The 24,315-nt window shown below is 33.5% G+C and overlaps 1 protein-coding gene across 10 annotated transcripts in view; it reads right to left on the reverse strand.

Annotated features, from left to right (window-relative positions):
• COX10 (cytochrome c oxidase assembly factor heme A:farnesyltransferase COX10) overlaps positions 1-24,315 on the reverse strand; it is a 111,267-nt gene that overhangs the window by 20,069 nt on the left and 66,883 nt on the right. For all 10 annotated transcript variants that reach the window (XM_087924753.1, XM_026702138.2, XM_087924751.1 and 7 more), the window contains one exon: positions 14,617-14,687. In XM_087924753.1, the coding sequence (XP_087780879.1) occupies positions 14,617-14,687 (71 nt within the window). The remainder of the gene's footprint in view (positions 1-14,616; positions 14,688-24,315) is intronic.

Here is a 24,315-nt window from a genome sequence, read left to right on the forward strand (position 1 = left end):
TTACTGCTATTTATTTGATTAAATCAGACTGCTGTAGAGAGGAAGATAAACCAATGAACTCAGAAGCATCATTCCTATATTAAAGCACAGTGCTTTCCTCACCTTGTAAAATCTTTGCGATTATTGAAGTCAGGTCAACAGATAAAATGTCATACAATGCAGCCAATACATTCCCATTTACACTCATCCTAATAGAATAGCTAACACGATGCTTTATTTTGTTAAGGAGCAATGTGGAATCCACAAAAATTCATTAAGTAAAGGCTTTTATGCTTAAAAGCACTTAAGGAAGGAATTTTGACAAACATCATAATATTTAATCTCCTGATAAAGCCTTAACAACTTCAATTGTTTGGAACGAAGAAATGCCTTTGATGTGCAAAGACTTAGAAAGGAAGAATAGTTGAGCTGCTAATACCTCTGATATTGTATGTGGCAACCCAGTCTCATCAGTGATAAACTGAAGTATTCTTGACTTATACTGAAATCATCTGGCTGAGATGGAAGAAGCATAATAAAGACTAAAATCTTCAACAAAAAGACTTATTTGCACTGTATCTCCACAAATGCTTTTGAGGAAAAACCAAGACACTTTAAGAATTGTTAATTGAATATATACTTTCAGTTACAACGGACAGTGTGGTAGCTAAATAATATGAATGCTTCTGTACAGTGTTATACAAATAGACATAGCAGAACATTGATTGAACATTGTGTAAAGTTAGAGAACATCAAGCTAACTAACAATAAAAGATAAAAGTATCATCTTCCTGCAGTCTCGTTTCATGCATTAAGTATAACCTCACGAAATAAACAAGATGAAAAAACTAATCTACAGCTTTTCAATTTTATATCAGATTTTTAGATTTTCTTGTAGCTTAGAACAGCAAATGTGTTTGTTTCATCTTTCATTCTCAGAAACTATTAGCTAGAAGACAGTTAAATAAGTTAAATAAGAATTCCCACTCTCATTACCAATGTTCCCCAAAAGGTTGTTTTGTAGATTACGGGCTATTTGAGTCCATGACAGTCTTTATTTTACTTCTGACCAATGATTTAAAGTAATTGCAACAAAGAAGCAGTCTGGAACAATGGCATAATAGTGGCGGGAAAATGGAAATCTGATTCTTAACGCCCCTACTCTACTGCAAAATCATATGCCTCAGGGACCTATGAGATCAAAACCATTAATAGGGGTCCCCAATATTTACCCACCCACAAATATGAAATATTTCAGCACCATAATTATTTTATGAAACAAGTGAGGTACATATTCATAGATACACACACACATATATGAATACATGTGTGTGTACACATGTATCCATTCTTTGTTTATCAATCTATCTGATTTGGATCAAAAGTAAACTTATCAAGGTGAATATAAAATCATTTTTTTAAAGTACTTCAAGAAACCTTTTAAAGATAAAATCAAATCCAGAAAAAAAAGATATTAAATTCCATATTCTGTTTTTTAATAGAATTAAACATATTGCATTAGCACTGTTTTCCATAAAAAAAGGTTTATTGCCATTTAACAACTGATTTCTGAGACAATATATTATAAATGCAATATATTGTATTGGCTGTTTTTAAAAATAAATTAAGAACTTTTAGTATAAAGGCTACTACAATGAATCGGTTTGAGTTTTTATTCAGAAAACACATGAATAAAAATGGAAAAATTCTGAATAATAGCCATGGACAGACCTTTGTTCACATAGTGACTTTTCTGCTTCCCACTGTAGCTTGCTCACCATTAAATTGCTTCCCAACCCCCAGGAATAGTTTTTGTGGATTCTGGGGGTTAAAGGAAAGAGAGGTAATCGGTTTCACTCTGTTACATCAGGAGTAGATGCTTGTAAGAAACCATCTTTTAAAAGCCACTTCTTTAGATTGCTGCTATTAAAAACCAATTCAACTGACAGAAATGTGGCTGAGAAAAACAAATATCTCTTGGATTCCTGACATGACATTTTTAGTCCAAAGTTGCCAGCTTCCCTTTCTTTGCAAAGTAATTTGTACTGGCTACATTAAAATATCACATAGCTATGTAATTCATTTCTTTCTCTCCAAACAAGGAAACAGATAATATATGACATCCCAGCTTTGCTATCAGAGAGCATGTAAGCTGTTGTTTGAAAATGTAATTGACCCTGCATCTTAACCAAACTGAAGGTAATTAGTTTTCCCAGACCTTAACCAATCTCAGTTGCAGATGTTCCATTTCCTTTGCCCAGAATTACAGACGTTAGCAACTTTATAAACAAATCAGCCTAGTTTGAAGCAGTCACTTATTTCTCAAAAAATAGCCTCATCTCACTCATTTTTACAACATTACAACCATTTTTAAGAATAATTCATTTCTTTTTTTAAAAAAATGAGATGGTATGTTTGCATTTTTGCATTTGTATGTTTGTACTTGTACTTTTTTAATTTTTTCTATAATTACTATTGCTATTATTGTTTTTCCTTTTTCATGCTGTTCTTAGATTTTTCTATGATTTCTATTTATGTATACATCTCCCAGAAAGCTGATGTCCATAATTGAGCCCAAAATTTCTGTGGTGACGCCAGAAGTTGTTAACTGAATTTTGCCCTTTTTCTAAACTTTCTTATTAAATGAATCACTGCAGTTGTTAAATGAGTAACATGGTTCTTAAGTGAATCTGTCTCTCATATTGATTCTGCTTGTCAGATGGTCACAAGGTGATCACAGGATCCTGGCGCACTGCAACAGTCATAAATAAATACTAGTTGCCCAGTGCTCGCATGACCATGGGGATGCTGCAGTGGTCATAAGCATGAAGAATGGACAAAAGTCACATTTTTAGAACAATCACTAAATGAATGCTTGTAAACTGAGGACTATCTGTAATCTAAGCATCCCCTGCAGTTAGTTTCAGCTCAGAGGATTTTCTATAACAAGGGTCCTCAATTCTCAGGCCGTGAGCCATTCTGAACTGGGCCACAGAAGTGCTGGGCAAGCACATGCACACACATCTCCACTTGTGCGAGTGATGGGTGAATGTGTGCGCTCCATTTGCCTCTCTCCCCCCCGCCACCAGTCCACAAAACTGGAAAGGTTGGGGTACTCCATTCTATAAGGCAACATAATTCTGAGAAGGATTTTAAGATTCTCTATCAATTTCATAACTCTACCTTCCTATGTGTACATATGTACATGAATTCTTATTCACAACTTGCAGAATAAACTATGTATTAATAGCATGTCTTACTTATATCCTATCCATATCCAATAGGGTTGGTTATTTGACTGAATTCCAAGAAATGGAAAGGCAGAAAGAAATGAAAAATAGAAAGAATGGCTGGAGTTCAAATCAGGGAGATTCTGCCATAAAATACTGGTCCTACTTACTCTTAGATAACAATATCATAACTAATAATATATAATATTACAGCTAATGATAGTGAATATATTTATTGTCATTCAGTTATTAAGTATCCCAAACCATATTTGAAGAATGGCATAAGAAATAGTAACAATATATATTACTTTTATCTAGAGTGACGATTTCACCATCTCCTTCAATATTATTTTTTATGGCAGAATGTTTATTTCCTATGTAACCTTTCCTACATTTAGGTTTCAGTGGTTTCTGTTTTTTGCACATTATCACCTTTTCTGCAAGAGGTGTTCATCCTTTTAAATATTTGTGCAGAGACACTGAGTAGATCATTAAAAATTTAAAGTAAAGCAAACCAGCATAGAAGTGAATATACAAATCCCATAAACAAGATAGGCTCCCTTTCAGCAAAAATTATTAGAATATAAACTGTGATTTTTTTTTTATCAAGTAGATTCCAATAAAATGGGTGAGAGAACTCTTTGTATATCTTAGTCTCTGGAATGCAAGCTCTGCAGCAATGACTATGCTAGCAATGCCTAATTAAAGTGTAAACCCTGGTATCTGACTTGCCAAGTTGATAATATGTAAGCTGTCCCTTGTTTAAAGGCCTAATAAACTCAACCATTTACAGAAGAAATGCACTTTTTACGTGACTTACTGCAAATAGAATTTGAGTTGCAAGCCATTTAGCATCCGAGACAGTTTGGTAATAGACTTGCTGAGTAGTGTCATTTTTGAAACTACTTGGCACATGTTGAATAACGGGCCACTGTTGGTAGGATAAAGTCTTACAAGATTAAAAACAGAGCCAGAGTGCCAGGGAATTGGATTGCCTTAAAGCAAAATGTATAAATACAAATGTAAATAAATTTAATAGACTCCATAAGGACAATCTATTCTCAGACAAATTTTATTATTTAACCCAACCAAATGGATATTTTTGAGAATATACAGTATATCCAGTTGCTTTCTGGTCTCTAATTTTTAAGAAATACACATTTTTGCTTGTTATTTCCGTAACAAAAAGTCAAGTCTCTTTTTACTCATGGCAGATTTATAGGCATACCTTTGCACATTTATTGACAACAGAAGGAAGCACTTTGCATTTGTTTGCTGTCAGGGGGTCAACTCCCCAGTTTTGTCCCCAGCTCTAGTTCTCTTAAACTCTTTCCCTTCCAAGTGTAATGTAGACTTGACCCAGGATAGTTTCCAAGCTCAGTGAAGATCAGTTTATTTCTGCTTAATGTTGACAGAATTATCTGCCTGTTGCCTTCCTCTCTAGTTCCCAATGGCTATTAAAACACCAAGAAGCCATTTAGAGCATCTTAGATCTAAGAATTCAACAGAGGGACCTGCTTCTTCTGATATGAACATTCCTCTGAGTTTTGACACACATAAAGCTTAGGCTATAAACTTCCATTGCAAACCACAGCACAGCCCCTGGGGTGCCTTGATTCATACAACACCGTAACATTGTGGGTGAAAACAAAAATTTTCACATTTTGTTATATTAGGAACTGATTTTAGTAATATTATTAGAATGAATGTTGATGTCCAAAAGCTTACTTGGTAAGAAACTCTTTGTACTTTTTAGTCTTTTGTAAAAACGGCTATGTATTTTAAGGGATTTTCAAATTGATCAACTTTCAGATTGATTGCCATGAAACAAATGGTTATGTAAAACTACATTTTGAGAGACTCTAATGTTACATTTCATGCCTCAGAGGTAGATTTTTGGTTCAAACTTTCATCACTTATAACTGTGCTACCTATGACATGGTGTATTCTATTGTGATTCTGTCGCTATAAAGAAATTTGACTTGATTTTATTTTTACTAGTGTAACAGCTACTGTTATGCTAACCTACCAATGTTTTCTTAGCAAATATATTCATTCATATCATATTCATTCACATTATCTTAAGATTTTTTAAACCATTACTGGATCTTTTACAAAATCACATAACCAGTTTTCTTAAAGTTGTTTGATTGATGCTTTTAATGGTGAATTGCCGAAACTCATATCATATTATTTCATACTGTATAATGCAAATATATCCTCTAGTATAACATTACAGAAGTTTTCTCTGAATTTCTCTCTCCAATGTCAGATACATGTTTCCATTTAGGATAGGGAAATCTGATGTTGGATTTTCCCTTGAATTTTAGAAACTAGCTTTTCACAGTAACAGAAAATTTTATGCCAGCAAATCTTAAAGTAAGCAGTTTCATAATGTTTATCTACGTTTAAAACCTTGCTACCTCAGTACCACCCTAGTAATAATAAAATTAGGTTCTAATATTATCTCCTCTCTTACTGGTTTTTCTTCTGATATAGTATGTTGTTTGGAGTTAAGAAATATATTCCATCACATTTATTCATAGGAACAGAAGTTTATGAATAATTAAAATGTTGTTTAACAATAACGTATCAACAGATAAAATGATTAGTTATTGTTTAGAGATACATAATTCTCTGCTTACTTGTGAAATAATAGTTTACTTTTTTTGAATGGGCCACCAATGTTTCTCTTTTTATTTTTTTTATACATACTATTTCCTTACTCTCTTACTTCTCTCACTCTTTTCTTTCTCTTCTCTTAGTTTTCTGCCATGCCTACTTACACAAAAGTGCCCAAACGAGGCATGTGTTTAAACATTTCATACTGTATATAAATGGTATTGTAGTGACTGGGCAGGATTTTGAGTGAGAATTCAAAGACTCTCATACTGTTCACTATCTCCCCAAATGAAGAAAATGTTTAAGTCATCTTAATAAACAATCTCACACTACAATAGTTGCATCTGGGTGAAAAAAAAGGTAATGTGTGTACATTTTCCTACTGACATCTATTTATCCAGGTGAACGAGCAAATATCTTATATAGACATATCTACCATACAACTAATTTTTAGTTGAATATCACAATGGACTATAATCTAAGATTCTACTTTTGAAGACTGCTTTGAAGGGAAAGTTTCCCTCCATTAGTTTTCAAGAAAATTGAAATGGCAAAAATGATAAATCTCAAAAGTTTACTTATATTGGAGGTCACAGTGAAAAAGATTATAGGATGCAATTCTTGTCTTTCTTCAAATAGTTAGGCTCTATCTCCTACTGTGTTGTGACACATTAGGCTAAGACAACTCCATTAGGAGTGTGTATCACTCCACAGCAGTGGTCTTCAGAAGCAGATGGAGGGCTATTTACTCAAATGCACCATGACTCCTGGCTTATATATGAGCATCTGGGATGTTTCCTAACTGGATATGATGCACAATGCACTTAAATTTATCAACTGTCCCACATGCAATTAAAGGCCTTGATAAATAATACCATGGCAAAGGCCTCACAGTTGAATTGAAAAGCAGCGAAGTGTGAGGGTCAAATGTTTCCATAGGATTTCCATTTAACACATGCAATTGCTTATAATGGAATGTCCCTACCAACTTGCAGCAGTCATTTTCCAGAGAGCATACCAAGAGAAACAGTGCACTGAATATACATCTCTAAACATTAAGGTAAAGCCATTTTACACATATTAAGTTTTATTTTTGCACAGAATTTTTTTAAATGCACAGCACAAGTTTACACACCAGAATTATAAATTCTGATCTGAGAAAAGCATACAGATCTTGTATTGTACCAAGTAATCTGCAGACAGTGGTGTTAAATAGCCACTGCTGTTCCAGACAGTAGGCATTATAACATTCCATTAGTCCACCCTTTGATGTGGGTTTTATCTTCTATGTTCTAGCCCAAGGATTTTCTTTTCACTGACTGTTACGCAACTACCTAAATGAGAGAAGTGAATAAATATCCCACAGCTTAGAATGCCAGGGGAATATTTTCACAAGTAGTTGTACATGTCAAAATATAAAGCTACCTTATTAAATTTTTGATTTACCATGTTCAGCTGATGTCAGCTTCCTATTTTTGAGAGAAAACGTATAAAAGAAAAGAAACTCAGCAGGGTGGAATATACTTAATTTTATAAAAATTACAAATGTCCAGGATAAACATTTGAAGAAAACACTGCTGCATTGTCTCTTGCAGTATGCAACTATGTCTTGCAACTATGCCATTTTAAAAGGAAGCACTCCCTCTCTCTTTAACAAGCATGAAATTAAACAAAAATATTTGTTACTCACCAACAGATATTTATGGGACAAGTGACATTTGAAAATCCTCTATGAATTGTGCTTAAGTATCTGGCAGTGCCAGGTATATCCCAATGACTTGAAATGAATAAGAGGTGAAGTTTAGCAGTTGAGATTGCTCCATTTGTATTAGTGTAATAACGGCAGACATTATTCATATGATAAGAGAGGTCTGTCATGCCATGCAAGTAGCACCTGCAATGAACTGCCCAACGAAGAATGAGATATTTGGCATGTTAATTATTTAATACAAAAGGTTACATGCCACAATACATGCTTTTGTTTGTGCATCTGTTTTTATTCAGAAACACAAATAACATTTAACATTAGACAATAAAACATGATTAGATCTCAACCTTTTGAGAAGGCTAAAATATATGAGAGTTGGATTACTTTCAGAGGCCTTGCTTTAACTGTGAAGCAGAATACTGAAGCTGAAGAAAATAGATATTTATGCCTACATCAGTATTTTCTAAGGGGCTAAGCTGTTTGGTAATCTGATAATTACCCTAAAAGAACTTCTATTGGCCCTTAGTTCAAGGCCAATATGTACTAAGATTTTCTATACTAAAAGCTATGGTCAGATAGGTATTATTTTTTGGTGCCTTCAAGACATTATTGACTCCTGGTGACTGCCTGGACAAATCCTTGCAATTTTCTTGACAAGATTGAGGGAATAAAATACAGAATTTGTCAATGTCCTTCTGTTGAAAAAAAGAGAAAATCTCTGAAGAAGAAAACATAAGGCCAAAGTAAGAGAGAAGACCGAGAGGCATGTACAAAGAAGTAGAGCTGGGCTTGAAAAAAAACCTCACTGTACTTTATGGAACAGAATCAGCTCTTCCATTAGTCAAGGGAAGGCTTTTGCCTCATTTGGCAGGTGCTGGGAAACAGGAGCAACAGTTTTCCACCTCATTATTTTGTTCTGGAGGACAGAATGAATATGCCACATAGACTATTTTTCACCATTAATTTAGTATACTGCCCTTGGGTATTGTAGAAACCTGTATCAGTTTGGCAGTGTATTTTCACTTAAATTATGGAAATTTGATTGGCTTCTATTTATGATATGGGTGTTACCTTGCTTGATTCCATGTCAGTACTTGAACCAAAATTCTTGCAGACAGGGATTTAAGGACACTGTTCTGAATAACATTTTTTAAAACAGATATCAGAAAAGCCATTACTGATTACTGCTGGGTTCAGGAGGTGCTTGAATTGTTTGAAGAGTTAACATGCCATCTCAATCTCTCTCTCTCTTTTATATAAGTTTATTAGATTGTTTTTTTTAAACTAGAAAGACCAAAGTAGTACTGTAATTATGATAGAAAGGAGGGAAAAAAGTAAAGTATAAAAGAAAAGGCAAAGCCAAAAGTGCAGAAAGAAAAACCAATAAAGGAATGACATCTGATTTTCTTTTACAGCAGATCTTATAAATTTACATTAACATTTCACTCTAAGATTACAACATAGCTTTCATTTTTCTACTATCTACTCTTTTTTCTAATCATCAAACCCATATATCATAATCTCATGTTTTACGGTTTCATGCAGGAAATCAGAAAGGGCCTTCTAACCATCACTAAAATTAATCAGTGTCTTTTTCTAATTGAATAAATTTTGTCAATTTTTTATATTAACCAATCTTATTGATTATTCTTGACAAAGTTCTTAGCAATGCTAGCAAATAGATTATAGCAAGTGTTACCACTCATTATTAAGAACCATCAAGCTGGTTTATAAAAACTAGGGAAGCAGCAAACAATATTAGGTGAGTTGTAGATTTTTTTAAAAAATTGAATGAAAACCATGACAAATCTGTAACCCTGTCATTAGACATTGAAAAGTCTTTGATGAAATATATAGACAGTGTATGTTTGCTCTGTTTGACAGGTTTGTATTCCCTTTGAAATTTATAAAATAGATGAAGATAGTATAGGAGTTTCCCACATCTAAAATAAAGATCAGTCGCTTGTTTTCTGCCACTTCCATTATTTAGAGGGATTAGACAAGGATATCCACGTTCACTCGTGCTTTCTGATATTTGTCGGAAATCTTTGGCTTATGCTATTAGACAACATAGGGAGACTTACAGAATAGTGCACAATTTAGCTAAACATAAATTGATTAATTTCATGCTTCCTCTGGAGAATGTTTGACATCCAATGCTGGCTGCCGGGTGCCAATCAAACTGTGATGTCATCTCTACACCTCTGAGATGGACTAGACTGCTGTTAATCCTCACTGGAAGTTCCAACCTGCCATCTCAAGTTCATGTTTTCATTATATTAATCATGTAATGACAAAATAACATACAAATAAATGTCTGCATTTTGATTATTTTCATGATAGCAGCAGAAAATGCTAAAATAAGAAAGCTTACTTTGGACTCATAGCTTTTATATTTATATGAAGAATAAATATAGCAAATTAACTTTAGGAAAATATCTTATTATGATCCATAATGTAGCCTTGAAATAATCCCTGCTTAAAACAGTCTGGTATCCAAGTTATTCATTTTTAATTTTCTTATCACTGAGAAATCTCATAAAAGTACAGAATTTTTAATTTTTTTAAAAATCAACATAATAGCAGATTATAAATTGGGTGTTTTTTTCCAAGTATCTTTATGAGGAGTGTAGGATTCCCAACTTTTTCAAGTCAAGTGAACACATTTGGAATTTTGAGGCAGTGGTCTGGGCCCTGTTATTGGAAAGCAACCATGATAGGTGTAGCCAATCTATAAACAATACATAGAGGATAAAGTGATGAGGATGAAAAAATAACAAGTAACAACTTAACACTAAGTCTGGTTCATGAAACAAAACTTTTGCTTCTTTTGAATCAGGGAAAATAATTAACTACAAAGTAGTGGTGGGATCTAAACTACAAATGCCAAACAATTTATTTGTCTCCATAGAGTAGAACAAAATAGTAATTTCACAGAAAGCCAACAGTGATATCTTAAAAGCAATTTAAGCATAAATTAAAAGAGGTACTAGGCCTGGCAAGCAATAAGAAAAACATAAGGAGCATAAAGTAGGTCTATAGGAAATCCTTTGGGGTTCCTATGTTTCAAGTGCCATGCAAATTCAATGGTAAAAGTCTAAAAAAAAAACTTTGAAAAACACATAAGGGAAAGTTGAGTTGCACTTTATTTAGATAGATTTGAATCTTATCATGTCATACAAACTCACAGCCCTAGTTTTTCAGAGGATAATATGCATAGTGGAAAGAAAATTTACCAAGATGGTAAGTTGAGATTGGGTGCTGAATGGAATTACTTTAACAAACTATCAAATGTCTATGATACATTGTCAAAACTACTTGAGGATAAAATATGCCTAGCAAATATAAATGTTTCTTTGTCACTCAGTCAGAAGTGATGGAATTACTATCCTAATAATAATTAGAAGTGTAATGCTTTCATAAGGATCACATTTGTAACTGCTACATCCGACTGGCTTCCTTGATGTCATGTGGTGGAGTTGTGCCAAAACTCATGCTTACAGTGACTCATTTCACAAGCTGTAGAAGAATAAATAACTTGAACAATTTCCTTAGCCTTGGGGCAATTTCTGGTTGGAACAATTAATAAGATCTCTTTCCCAAATTATAGCTTACCATGACAGGGAAATGTGGCCCAATGTTATCTCATATTTAGTCTACATAATATTTGTCATGGCTATGTCAAAAAAGCAGCTATATTCTAAACAAACAAACAAACAAACAAACAATTAACATTAAATCTCAAATAGTTACAAAGTTTGGTCCATTATAGCTCTATTATATAAAAAAACAAAATAATTGAAGCTGGATTGCATAATAATCTTCACAAATAATTTAAAAATCCAATGAATTTAATAGTTGTAGAGAGTAGGCATCTAACTGAGCCTATTGATTCAATCAAGATGCATCCATTTATGCATCAAGCATAAAATCAGAACAGATGGAAATAAGCTGTTTTTGTCTAAAAATTTTGATAGGATGTGAGAGAAGAGAGGCATATGAACATGTGAAATGAAGGGAAAGTGAGTCATTGCTAACAGGGCTTCATAGTGAAAACCTCACCCTCTATTGATCTGAAGACAGCAATATATATATATATATATATATATATATATATATATATATATATATTTGAGAAGGCTATCAAAAGATGATCTATACATTCATGAATCTTAAAGTATTTTGATCAGCGAAAATTGCACAGTTTAGTACGCTATGTAAAATCAATAGACTTCAAAACATTTTCTCAATAGTTGTCTCTGTATTTACATCATCAAAAAGTTAAACTAAAAGAACAAGAATAAACTAGCCCATCATTAATCTTGATGAAAGTCAAATGTATCACAACACCGCCCCCACCAACAATGCTTTGAAGGCATGCAAAATTCCTTATACATGCCCCAAACATGTTTGGAATGATTCCCAGAATACACCATACCAACTTTTCAAATACAACTATCTCTATGTAGTTTTGATTTGCCTTCAGTGTTAACTGTAGAAGAAATGTGATGATGATGATGATGATGATACCATCAAAAATCCAGATTTGCCTATTGCCTATTGAGTAAGGACTCAGTATTGATTTGCCTATTGAGTAAGTACTCAATAGGTAGACAAAAATACCAAACCCAGTCTGAACATCTGGCTGACTGTGATGATGATGATGATGATGATGATGATGATGATGACGACGATTTCAAACATTAGGACAGCACCCCACAATAAGATGGATCTTGTGCTAAGCATACTTTTGGTCAGCTGAAGAAATAGTGGCAGTTGAACTAACATGATATCTATAGGAATTTATCATTTAAACTATGTACATTTGAAAGATCATTAAATACTATAAATACATGCTTGGGACCACCCCACCACCTCCAGGCAATGATTACAACATGCAGGGTAAAGAGGACAATTTAAATACAATATATAGTTTCTTTTTTTAAAAAAATATATGATTTTGGCCAAATGGTGTTTCTTTCAAATCCTTCCAATTTCATCTAAATAATGTGGGGAAACAGGTATTTTATATATGTGCTTTAGCAATTGAGAGCTCTGTCCCTTAATGTATTTTAGAACATTTTTCTGTAGGAAACACATGCAAGCACTGGATTGCCTGTGTGAGTTACTGTGAACGTAATTCAGATCAGAAAAAAAAACCTTTTAATTTTTTCTGGGAATGAGAAAGGAGGAATTTTATTTCATATATAGTTACCTAACCAAATTCAAAGGGTAGAGTGATTCATTTCACTGAATTTCACTGAATTTTGACTGGGCTCAATTTTTGGCTTACTGTGTGCTCAACAGATGTTCTCTTTAAAATTTTCCTCCTGATGTTTTTAAAATAAAATTAACTGAACTTAGAAATCTATAATTAGCACCACCTCACAGAACAAATCAGAACAAGTTTACTAAAGTACTCTATTTACAGTGAGGGTGAGTTTACCCCCAGGGCTTGCTTTACTATTTTGTTTCAATTTTCATGTAATTTCATCCATCACTTTTCTTCAATCCTCCAAAGATGATGGATAAAACACAGAAATAAATAGGACCAACTGTTCATAGATGCCTAAGGGAAAACATAATTTTGTTATAAATAATCCTTGGCACAAATCATGGAAATGCTATCTGAAAATTGTTTGTTGAATAGTTTATGAATAAGGGCTTTAGTTTAAAGTTTGCAAATAAGGTGCAGCATTCTCCATCCCCCTAGAACTTGGAACTGAATCCTTTAAGAAACTGAACAGACACACAAGCAGAAATCAAGGTTGCTTTATGTTCAAACAGAAGCCTCCTGGGACCTTGGCTTTTTATTTATATGTATACACAAAGAAAAGTGTATGCACAAAAGATGAGACATATTTAAGAATTATTTTTTTGTAAAATCTTGGCAAAAAGTGTTAAAATGATTTATAAAAGGATAACAATATTTCATATATAGTATTTAGCAGCATATTCTCAAGGTCTTTAGAGAAAGATATGAACAAGTTTTGATATACATTCAGCTATCTAAGTTTTTTCACAGAAGTCACACTTCATTTACAGAGCTGTACTATTTTAAATGGAAAGTTTAAAAAGTTCTCTATCATTAAATGTAATATGTATAAAATGATACAATTAAGATTTGAGGTAGGAAGTGAATGCAGGTACCAATAGAAGCAAATATTTGTAGTTCAAGGTTAAATTGTGGGGTCCTTGGTGCTCTTTGAACTTGGTGGCTTTCTTGCAGATATTTCATTACCAAACTAGGTAACATCATCAACCTTATGATGTTAGTTAGATCACAGTGTATGGTAATGAAATGTCTGCAAGAAAACCACCAAGCTCACAGAGCACAACAGAATGCAGGGCTAACATGTTCAACAGCTACAGGAAATAGCACATTCTCAGTTAGTTCCAACTGCTGTGATATGGTACAGCACTTATTCATAATTGTAATATTAATGCTTTATGTTACTTTTGAATAATTGTGTATGCGTACATTTTGGCCCCAAAATGTTATACTTAATTCATGGCAATCACAATTATATATTATTTATTTCCGAAACTACCAGGGCTCTTGAATCATTTTAATAATGTAAATCCCCTGTGATTATGTCACTGGCAGTATTAAACTTATTGTGCTTCTATTCTACTAGAATATCATAAATCAGTGATCAGGTATTATGTGGTTTGTATCCAAATATTTAAAGAGCATAAGCCTATTTACTTGTGTTAGGTAAGGTAAGTTTCTTTTAAGATTTAATGCAGGAGGCTTTAGCTTTTCTGGAAATCTTCAAGTCCCAGTAGGATCAGCATTTGGCTTCTGATGTTTGTTTATTTTTATACAAAAATGTTGAAGTCTGTAACTCTTAATAAGCATATCTATAATGGTCCTTATACAACATATGAACATGATGAAGGCAAGTTGGTGTATTTTCTAGGTGGCATTGTAAGTGTCAGAATCATCAAAGCATTCAAAATGATTTCTTTCCATGCTTTTAATTCTTTATTTAACTAAGCACAAAGAAAGATTTAAAATGGGGGAAATACATACAGCAACATTTCTGCTTAAAGAAAGCATATGTGCAATCTTACCTGATCTGTCCTTGTACTAGAGGTCTGTTTTTTGTCCTGTTCATATTTGCATCAAAAGGAACCTCAAAGAACTACAAAAGAAAAAAAAAGAAAACAATTTTAAGAGGCATTCAAGCTGTTGAAAGTATGAATTATTTTTGCATCTGCTTGGTCTTCATGCAAAAAAAAATCAAGGTACAACTGAGATAGTGCAATATTATTTTATATGTAACTTTTCCTACATTTCCTTAAAGGACAGGGGAACTGCATGAACAAAAACTTTGAAAGTAAGCCCCCCAAAATCCATTCCCTTCAAAGCTTTTGACAAATCTGACAATTCTTCCATAAAAACACCCTTCTTCCTTCTGCATAATTTTTAAATAACAGTGCACAATCATTGTTAATTGCAAGTTATTTGTTTTAAAGATTAATAGTGTAACAATTTAAGATCACCAAAATTTGAGGTCTCTGTTACCCAGTCAAGAGTCAGTTATTCTAGCAAATGCTACTGCTACTAAAGAGAATCTTTTTCCACTCCATGGCAGCTCAGCCTAATATAATCCTGTGAATCCATTTTGCAAAGAAAACATGTCCGTAGCTATTAAAGCAAAATCTAGGGAAACAAAAATGTCTATCTTTTTTATTTATTCATGAAAGCAATATAAAATAATTAGCAACAGGTTTCAGTAGGTATCAATCCTTTTTATGAAATTATTCATATGAATTTCAAGGGTGACCTTGTGACTGTTTCTATAACAGAAAACCTTAATCATAAAAGAAATTTCTGTTGTCTGAAAGCGGCAAAAGGTAAGGCTTGCATTCACAATCGGTGAATGTTGCTGACAGAAGAAAATAAGTAAGGTATCAGCTAGCTCATGCTATGCTTTTGGTCACTGCTAACAAATAATTTTCTATGACAATTCATTATCTTTCTTCCTTTTTTAAAAAAATAAAGTTTTATTTGGGTTTTCACACACAAAATACAAGTAAAACATCTTTTTTGAAAATAGCATGGTCCTGGGTTGAACTTCTTATATAGACACAAAACTCAATTTCATGCTCCTTTTTGTATTCTATTCCATATCTTATACTATTTTACATTTTCTATATAGTTTTCCCCTCTTTTAATTTTCTCAATTTTATTTTGATTATCTCATCTCAATTCAAATCATTATATTTATACTTTTGTCTATTCTGTTTCAATTTCATATTATCTTTTCTCATTAAACAAATTTTCTCCTGTAGTTACTAATTGGAGTATGACACCTTTATATCTTTTAATTACATCCATTCAACTCTTATTTAAACTTCAATATATACCTTAAGGTTATGACCTTCAGTATAATACATAATACATAACTTCCAATCGAATTCTGCTTGGTACATTCTTATAATACACACTATATTCTTTTAAAAAAGAAAGATTGTAAATATATTCAATTATAATCCCTCATTCCATTCCAGTTCAGTTCTATCATTAATAATCATTAAAATCTTAACATCTTTAACACTTTTCAATTAAATATCATACTTCCTTAAAAACACATATAATCTCCATAATTAATTTTTCCCTTATTTCTCTTCACATACGTTTTATAAATCATTAAATATACCTTTTGTTACATTTATTTATTGATAAGCATTCAACTGAATTACGATAGCTATTTTATCAGACATTTTAATCATACATTGTTTCATATTTTCTAAAATTATTTCTGCTTCTAATATAACCATACTATCTTATGTACCTTTGCAGAATCCCTTTTTTCCATTAAGTTTTCACCCATTATCTCTAAATAGGCCCTGTTTCTCTATCTTTTGCTTCTGTCCTTTATAACTTCTTTTCCTTTCTTTCTTCCCTCTCATTTTCTTTCTCCCCTTTTTACCCCCTTGTCTCTCTAGTTCTAATTCTCTCTTCTGCATTTCCCTCTTCTGTTGCTTTCTGATTTTATACTTATTTTTCACTCTTTTTTTGGGGGGGGAGTTGTTTTTCCCAATCTTAAACTTTCTATTCTCTTTTCCCCCTTTCCTTTTTCCCCCCATCTAAGATTACTTGTTCGTTAAAGATGGCTTCTTCTTTGTCGTAATCTTCTTGTTCTGCAGGCATTTCTTGTTCTTTCTCATAATTCCAAATCTCCATTTCTAAAAACTGAAATACAAAGCCAAAAGAACCTCTCCCTTCTTGTGCATCTTCTTTGTACTTTTTAAGTTCCATTTTCAGTTCTTCTAAAAGTGGAGCCATTTTAAACAGTTTTAAACAACCACCCGATTGATTTTAGTCATTCAAAACAATAGCCAAGAATCCAGAAATCATCAAGTAATCCAGATAGTCCCAAGTTATATCTTCTTATTTCTTTTTCAACTTTCTCTTCCTGGGGTTTTTGTTGCGATATTTCAGTTAGAATGTATTTTTTGGAAGTCTTGTTGAGATTTTGCTGTAAGTTCTTTTTTAATTCCAGGCAGTCTCCTCCCTTCCAGATCCTACCCTTTTATTCTTTTTCTCTTCTGTCCTGTTTTCAAAAGCTTTTAATTAACCAGAAATCTTTATTATCCCTTTGACTTTTTATTTTCAGCATTAAATGCTTATTGATGCCAAAGTGGATTTTTTTCCAATTTCTTGCTTAAGTCTCTTAGCTGTCAGTATAGGAAAAGGAGAAAACCAAATCTTTTCCCTTTTCTCTCTCCTTCGCAGCTTAAAAATCTTCTTAGGGAACAATTTTATTGTTTTTTAACAGTTTCAATTCCAGGGTACCTTATTTGTTGCTTTTGCTGCTTGACCCGGTCAACCAAATCTTTCTCTTCTTATCTTCCTCCTGCACATTCTTTTCCAGTCAAGTTCTTCTTTGTGGTGGCCATTTCTGACCACCGCTGCAACCGCCTTCAGGAAAGGGAGTAATGGCCAGCTGGGGAGGAGAGATGCGGCTCTCCTCAACCCTGCTGGCAGTCTCCCCCCTCTTCACCACCTTTACGGGCTGGCTTAGCCCCAAAACCAGCCAGCTCGGGGCACTCCAACAGTGAGCACGGATTGAAGCCTCGCAGAGATGAGGTTTCGGTCTGTCGCTGAAGAAGATCAAACCGGAAGTACCGACAATTCATTATCTTTCAAGTGGGACAGACAAGCAAATCAATGCAGGAATTGTAACATTCTTTTAAACTGATGCCAACTAGATACAGGGAGGGAATCAAGAAAAAAAATGGCAAAAAAATGCACTGGCAATGAAAAAGTATTAAAGTATCTGGACCTTTTTTTCTTAGACAGTAAAAAGAGCAATCATTGAAAAAATAATTTTAATTGGATAGGACTCAGTGGTGGGATTCATTTTCTTTACTACCAGTTCTGTGGGCATGGCATAGCTTGGTGGGCATGGCTTGGTGAAGGTGGCGGGGATGGATACTGTAAAATCTCCATTCCCTCCCCACTCCAGGGGGAAGATTACTGCAAAATCCCATTCCCTTTCCACCCCACCAACCTGTTTTCTAGCTCTGTTCTCCTGTGCAGGACAACTAAAGAAGACCCATCCAATCAGCTGGGACTCAGGAGGCAGAGAATAGATAGGGGTGGGGCCAGTCAGAAGTGGTATTTGCCGGTTCTCTGAACTACTCAAAATTTCCGCTACCGGTTCTCCAGAACTGGTCAGAACCTGCTAAATACCACCTCTGACAGGAGTGGTGTTTAATATTTCATAGTTCAGTAAAAAAGAATATTGTTAGTAGTAATAAAAACTTTCAGTAGAGACTATTTTAAGGAATCATAACAAACTATCAATATTTAGACAATAGGTATAATTGTTTTGAGTTTTATGAAGTTTTTACTGTTTTTATTAGATTATTCTACTGGGAAAAAGATTAAATTAAATAGATTAGATTGACAGACACAGACAGATAGATTTCTATGTCATGGTTATTCCATTATCAATAATTTTGACCCTCACATCTCCAACTAGTCACACCGAGAAAATATTTTGTTATTCACAAATACATGGAATGTGTCCACAATAAAAGAAGCATTCCAGTGTAGTTGAATGATAAGCTATTGAGAAGGAAAAGAGAAATATTTACGTATCTTTACTATCAAATAAAATGATAGCCACCAATTTGCATTTCTCTAATAGGGAATTCACAGAGGATATGGCTATCAATTGTTCCAAATCACTGTTTGTTTTTAGGTTTAGTTAAGGATGAATTTAAACATCAGATATTTTGAGAATATTCCTGTCTCCAAAGAAGGATTGGGAACAAAAATGCTAGATTAAATGGGTCTAAACCTAATCTAGCACATCTTTGTTATATTTCGACACATTAAAGTACTCAATATTTTGTTTTGTAATGCAGAAAATACAATTTGGCTTTTTAAATAATTCAGCTGCTAAAGGTTTAGGTCCAGGAATTAAAAGTAGCATATTCCTTGGGACTATCCAGTATCATTGTTCCATTTTCTCTAGGTGGGTATAGTGAGTGAGAGAAAAGTCTGTAAGATACTATATGTTAAACCTAGTTCCTAATGTGTTTCCTCAATTTGTCTTTCTGCGATATTTAACAGTAATTTTTATAAATAGACAGTATCTAAGAAAAAGTGTATACAACCACTTCAGATCCAAATAATGTCAGTAAGGGATCAGTTATCAGATTTTCTGTACTTTCCCCAGATGTCTGGGGGCAAAAGTACCCCTTTACTTTTCCTTAAAAATGTATTTCAAATGTCATTTGTATCTAGTTCTAAGCAGGGGTCAAGACTTGAGAGTTTTGCTTGTTTTTGGAAAAAAAAAACCTGTAAGATGAACCCTGGATAAATAAATATTTTAGCTGCTTAAAAAAGCTGTTTTCTCAGGAAGTCTGAATGCATCATTTCATTTGACTGATGGAGAATATTACCTTTCCTACAATTCTGGCAATTTCAACAGCAGGAGGATATACAGAGAATTAAATCTACAGTGATAGAGTACCATTAACTCTCATAACTTGGCTGTGATATTAAGAGTATACGGAACTTTTGAAATCAATAGAAATAAATATTTAAATCATGATGTTGAGAAAAACCACATTAAATATGACTTGTGGGTAAACTTCTGTTAAAGATCATTCCCATTACATAGCTTTCATTGAATTGACAACCTAATTGCATTTTGTGGTTCTAAAAGTGTGAGGTCAACTGCTATTTTATTGTTTAATGTTACGAACAATCATATGTTTCTCATCAGTTTTCTTCTGAACTGGCCTTCACTTATCATGTTTATGAAAGAATTAGGACTGTGTGAAAATGTTAGATTTTACATACAAATATAAAACTGATGCTTGAGTATCAATCGGATTTAGAGCCAGATTAAAGAGCTCTCTTGCTCAGTGGTTTTCAGATGGTAGGTCATGACTCACGAATAGGTTATGGGACAACTTAAGACACTGCCACATTTTTCTTTTTTATTGGCTATTAAATGTCTTTGGTGAGTCACTCTAAAAAGAAAATAATTCTTATATATCTATATTCAGTGAAGCAGAGAAAAAAAAATACAGAGGAAAGAGCAAAATGAAAAATAATTGTGACATATGTAAAAGTTTCATAACTTATTTGCTAATGAAAGAAGTGAATCTATAGTACAATAAGAATATAAGAAAAACTGTTCTGAATCAGATCAAAGATTTAATTACTATGGCTTTCTCTTTCTACTGTGATTAATATTGAAGCCAACAGGGGAATTAAACAAGCTGGACAACAGTAGCTTCCTGGTCATGTTGGTTAGCAAGGGTAAAAAAAGAAAGGATAAAATTGTAATATACAGCTTTTACAAAAAAAGATATACGGAAAAACTAATGCTCTATGTTCCACTATACTGTATAATTATAGTTTAAAGTTATTCAAATTAATGTCTTATAGTAATATTGATTTTTATGGCTGTGCATCCTTTGAATATAATTTGGTAAACATGTTTTGGAATCTGGAACGCTCAAGTGCAGCACTCATTTAAAACAGCTCATGTTCTATGCAAATTTGAAAAAAAAAATGCTGCTGGAGGTGCAGAAATGGCACTCTTGCATATTCCAAAGGCCTTCTTCCAAATCATTTCCAAAAGATGCCCAACCTACAGTATTCTGTATTTAAGCACTGTGTGAATACTCTCTTTGTTCTAGATCTCCCATAACTCATTTCATTAGATAATCCTGAATTCTAACATGAGAGGAACAAAATCTTATCCTTGTCTCATTTCTGGCTAAGTCTAAGAAGTTGCTTCCCTTTAAAAAATTAAATGGTGAGATACTTGATAAGGGAATATTATCAGAGGCACTTATATTGCAATTACACTAGAATCAGGTAAAGATCATACACAATGTGCTAATTATTGTCCAATCTTGCTGATTAACGTTGATGAAAAAAACTTAACAGCAATCATGAATTAATAGCTATCAACTTGATTACAGTAAGTGATATTGTTCATTATTAAGAATTATCAAAAAGAGTTTATAAAAACCAGGCAAGCAGCAGATAATATTAGATTAGTGCAAGGGTCTTCAAACTTGGCAAGTTTAAGACTTATGGACTTCAACTCCCAGAATTCCTGAGTAACGTGACTGGAGTTGAAGTCCACAAGTCTTAAAACTGTCAAGTTTGAAGACCCCTGAATTACTGGTATATTTACTATGCTTCAATAAAAAGTAAAAGATCTATTTGTAATTCTGTCTTTAGATGCTGAAAAGCCTTTGACAAAATATATAGACAGCACATGTTTGCTATACTAAATGGGTTTAGATCTTGTTTGGAATTCATCAGAAGGATCAATTTTGCAGACAAAAGGAAACGACAAAACTAATTTTCTTGTAGGGGAAAAAAGCTGCATAAAGATGTCCATCAAGTGATAGGATTCAAAGGAGATCTATACTTTTTATTATTTTTGATAGCTTAAAGATCACTTTCCACCTATATATTTTTAAGATTATTTTTTGTGTTTTGACTAATTATTATGGGAAACAAAAGTCTACAACACAGACTGAGCAAATCTTGAAAACATCCTATACAATTTCATCAAAGGAAAATCTCAGAAGTCTTTTGGGAGTAGGAATAGTAGAGAATGTTTGATTTCAGAAACTGCACCTAACACTTGCCTGTCCTCAATATATGAACATAAAGCAGAACCAATGGGATTAGAAATTGATCTTTATTAAAATTTGTAAGCAGCTAAAAACGAATTCAATGCAACTAATTGCTATTTATAAATTTCTTCATTATTTTCCACTTCAAATTAGCCTTCAAATTAAAAACAAGTTCAACATGCATTTAAGGTACGCTAAACTGAGAATACCATAGACGGTAGGTTGCTCAGGCTTTCACTTGAACTAAAAACTAAATAGCCACAGCCTGTGTATAATATTTACACAAAAACCTGCAATTATTTGATCTTCTCAAGTAGAAGGCTGTCCCCAGTCAAAGTGGTAAAATATTAACTCAGTATTCTTCCAATTAAATGCTAAAGCTTTGCTGTAGTTCTTACCCAAAATATACAACATTATGTATAAATGATCTAAATGAAATAGGTTCTAGACATATTAACAAGCATATGCTTATAAGGATCAGTTTAGAATTAGTTTACATGTGAGTATGTAGGTTAAGTCAGTTATATAATCAAGTAACATTCACAAAGCTTTTCTGTTTAAGGAACATTTTGGAGGATGAGAGGTTATAGTGCACCCAGGCTTTGCTTTATTCTTAAAGCAGATTAGATAGTATTTCCTGTTAAGATACTGAAACAAGCCTCTGATTCAAGTATTACCTGATTCAAGTACTTTGCATTATTGTATATTCTGCCTTTAACACTTGTATTCAAACATAAAAGTAAGAGATACCTCAAAAATGACATATAATTGATGGGTATGTGGAATATGCAAAAAGTTTATCAAAACATCCTTCCAATTGAGAAGGTTAAAAAAAAAGTATGGCTTTTTAAAATAAATAAATAAATAAAATAATTACAGCATATTCAAAGTTAGGTGAAATCCTAATGATATAGCAAAATATAATAAAACTTACACTTAATACCATACAACGGATTTCAAAGCATTTTTCAGAAAATTGATGATTTCTTTTAGCATAGAACAAACACTGTCCTTTATTTAGCAAGAACAATGGCTCCACAAATTAATTTAAAATGAATCTCCAAGATAGTTATGACTGACATGGAAAACAGAATGAAAAACTGCAGGTTATAAATGATGAAAAGCAGAGCAGGTTGATAAATGTGTGTACTTTGGTAGAATGTTTACTAAAGACAGGAAAATTGAAGTCATGCAAATACAGAAAATTGAAGTCATGCAAATATTGGTAGAAAGGAGAAGAAAGTTTATCTCTGGCCTTTGGTAAGGAATGAATGTTTGTCGAAAAGCAAAAATAGCTATGTTTAAGAGCATTCTTTTGGCACATTGTTATTTGGACCTGAGAGTAGATGCATTGGAAATGTAACACTAAAGAAGTGTGTGTGCGTGAGATAACATCCCCATCCTTCCAAAAAAGAATGCTGAATGAAAGTGGACTAAAAAAAAAGACTAAGAAGTGTGTGAATGAAAGAAAAAAAGAAGCAGGGTGGTCACATAATAAAGTCAGCTTTGTAAAACCAATATAGGAAAGTGGAAAGGTTAAGGGGAAAGGAATGATAGAGAAAGTTGTGGAGAAATGATGTTGACAAGATGTTCAAAGAGAGGTGAGAAGCTTAAAGAAGAAAATATGATATATGTATCCTATGTGAAAATGAGGTAGAGGCAAAATTGTTTTTCAAGGATGGAAGATGTACAGTAAATGGTATTGATGTACATTAGTTTTTTCTATATTTCCTATTCTTTTCTCTGCCTTTATTTGTCCACTGTTTTCCCTGCTTTTCTCCATTTTGCATTACTACCATAGAAGGAACTAGTAGGGTGGACTTGAGTGTACATTTGTGTGATACTAGGAATTGTGTTATTATTACTTTTGTTGTCAGAGTACAACATGTGTACAATGAGATTGGCTGAGCCTCCCTTCATGCACCCTCCCCCCTGACACAACTTACAGTGAGGACAGAAGTCCCTAACCCAGTCCCAATTTTATTACACTATGTGACCTTGTTGTATAACACGCCGCCCCCGCAAGTCTGTGTTATTTTCCATTCAGAAGTCTGACCGCCCATGGATAGAAACTGTTTTTCAACCTCTGTTGGGCCTTTCTGGCCACCTGGGTTGTGTTGATTTTCCATGTAAGATCTTCACTGAGGTAGTGTCCCAGGAATTTAAAGGAAGAAACTCTTTTCACATAGCCCCCCTCAATGTAAAGTGGGGTGGGTTCCTCTCTCTTCTTCCAGAAGTCTAACACCATCTCCTTTGTCTTGCTGATGTTTAGCTGCAGGTTGTTTTCTTAGCACCATGAGGATAATTTTCGAACCTCCCCCCTGAATGCTGTTTTGTTTCCACCTGTAATAAGACCCAATATAGTAGTATCATCTGAGAACTTAATGGTCACAGTAGATGGGTCAGATGATACACATCATGTGTGTACAGTGAGTACAGGTAGGACTGAGCACACAGTTCTGTGGGGAGCCAGTGCTAAGTGTCAGGGAGGTGGATGTGACAGACCCAGCCCTCACTGTTTGTGGTCGGTCCCTCAGAAAGTCTTTGATCTAGTCGGAGATGGAAGAGGGAAAATCCAAGTCAGTCAGCTTTTCGATAAGGATGCTCAGCAGGATAGTATTGAAGGCTGAGCTTTAGTCA

Source organism: Pseudonaja textilis, chromosome 2 (assembly GCF_049901715.1).
Source record: "Pseudonaja textilis isolate UNSWEBS1 chromosome 2, rPseTex1.2, whole genome shotgun sequence".
NCBI lineage: Eukaryota > Metazoa > Chordata > Lepidosauria > Squamata > Elapidae > Pseudonaja > Pseudonaja textilis.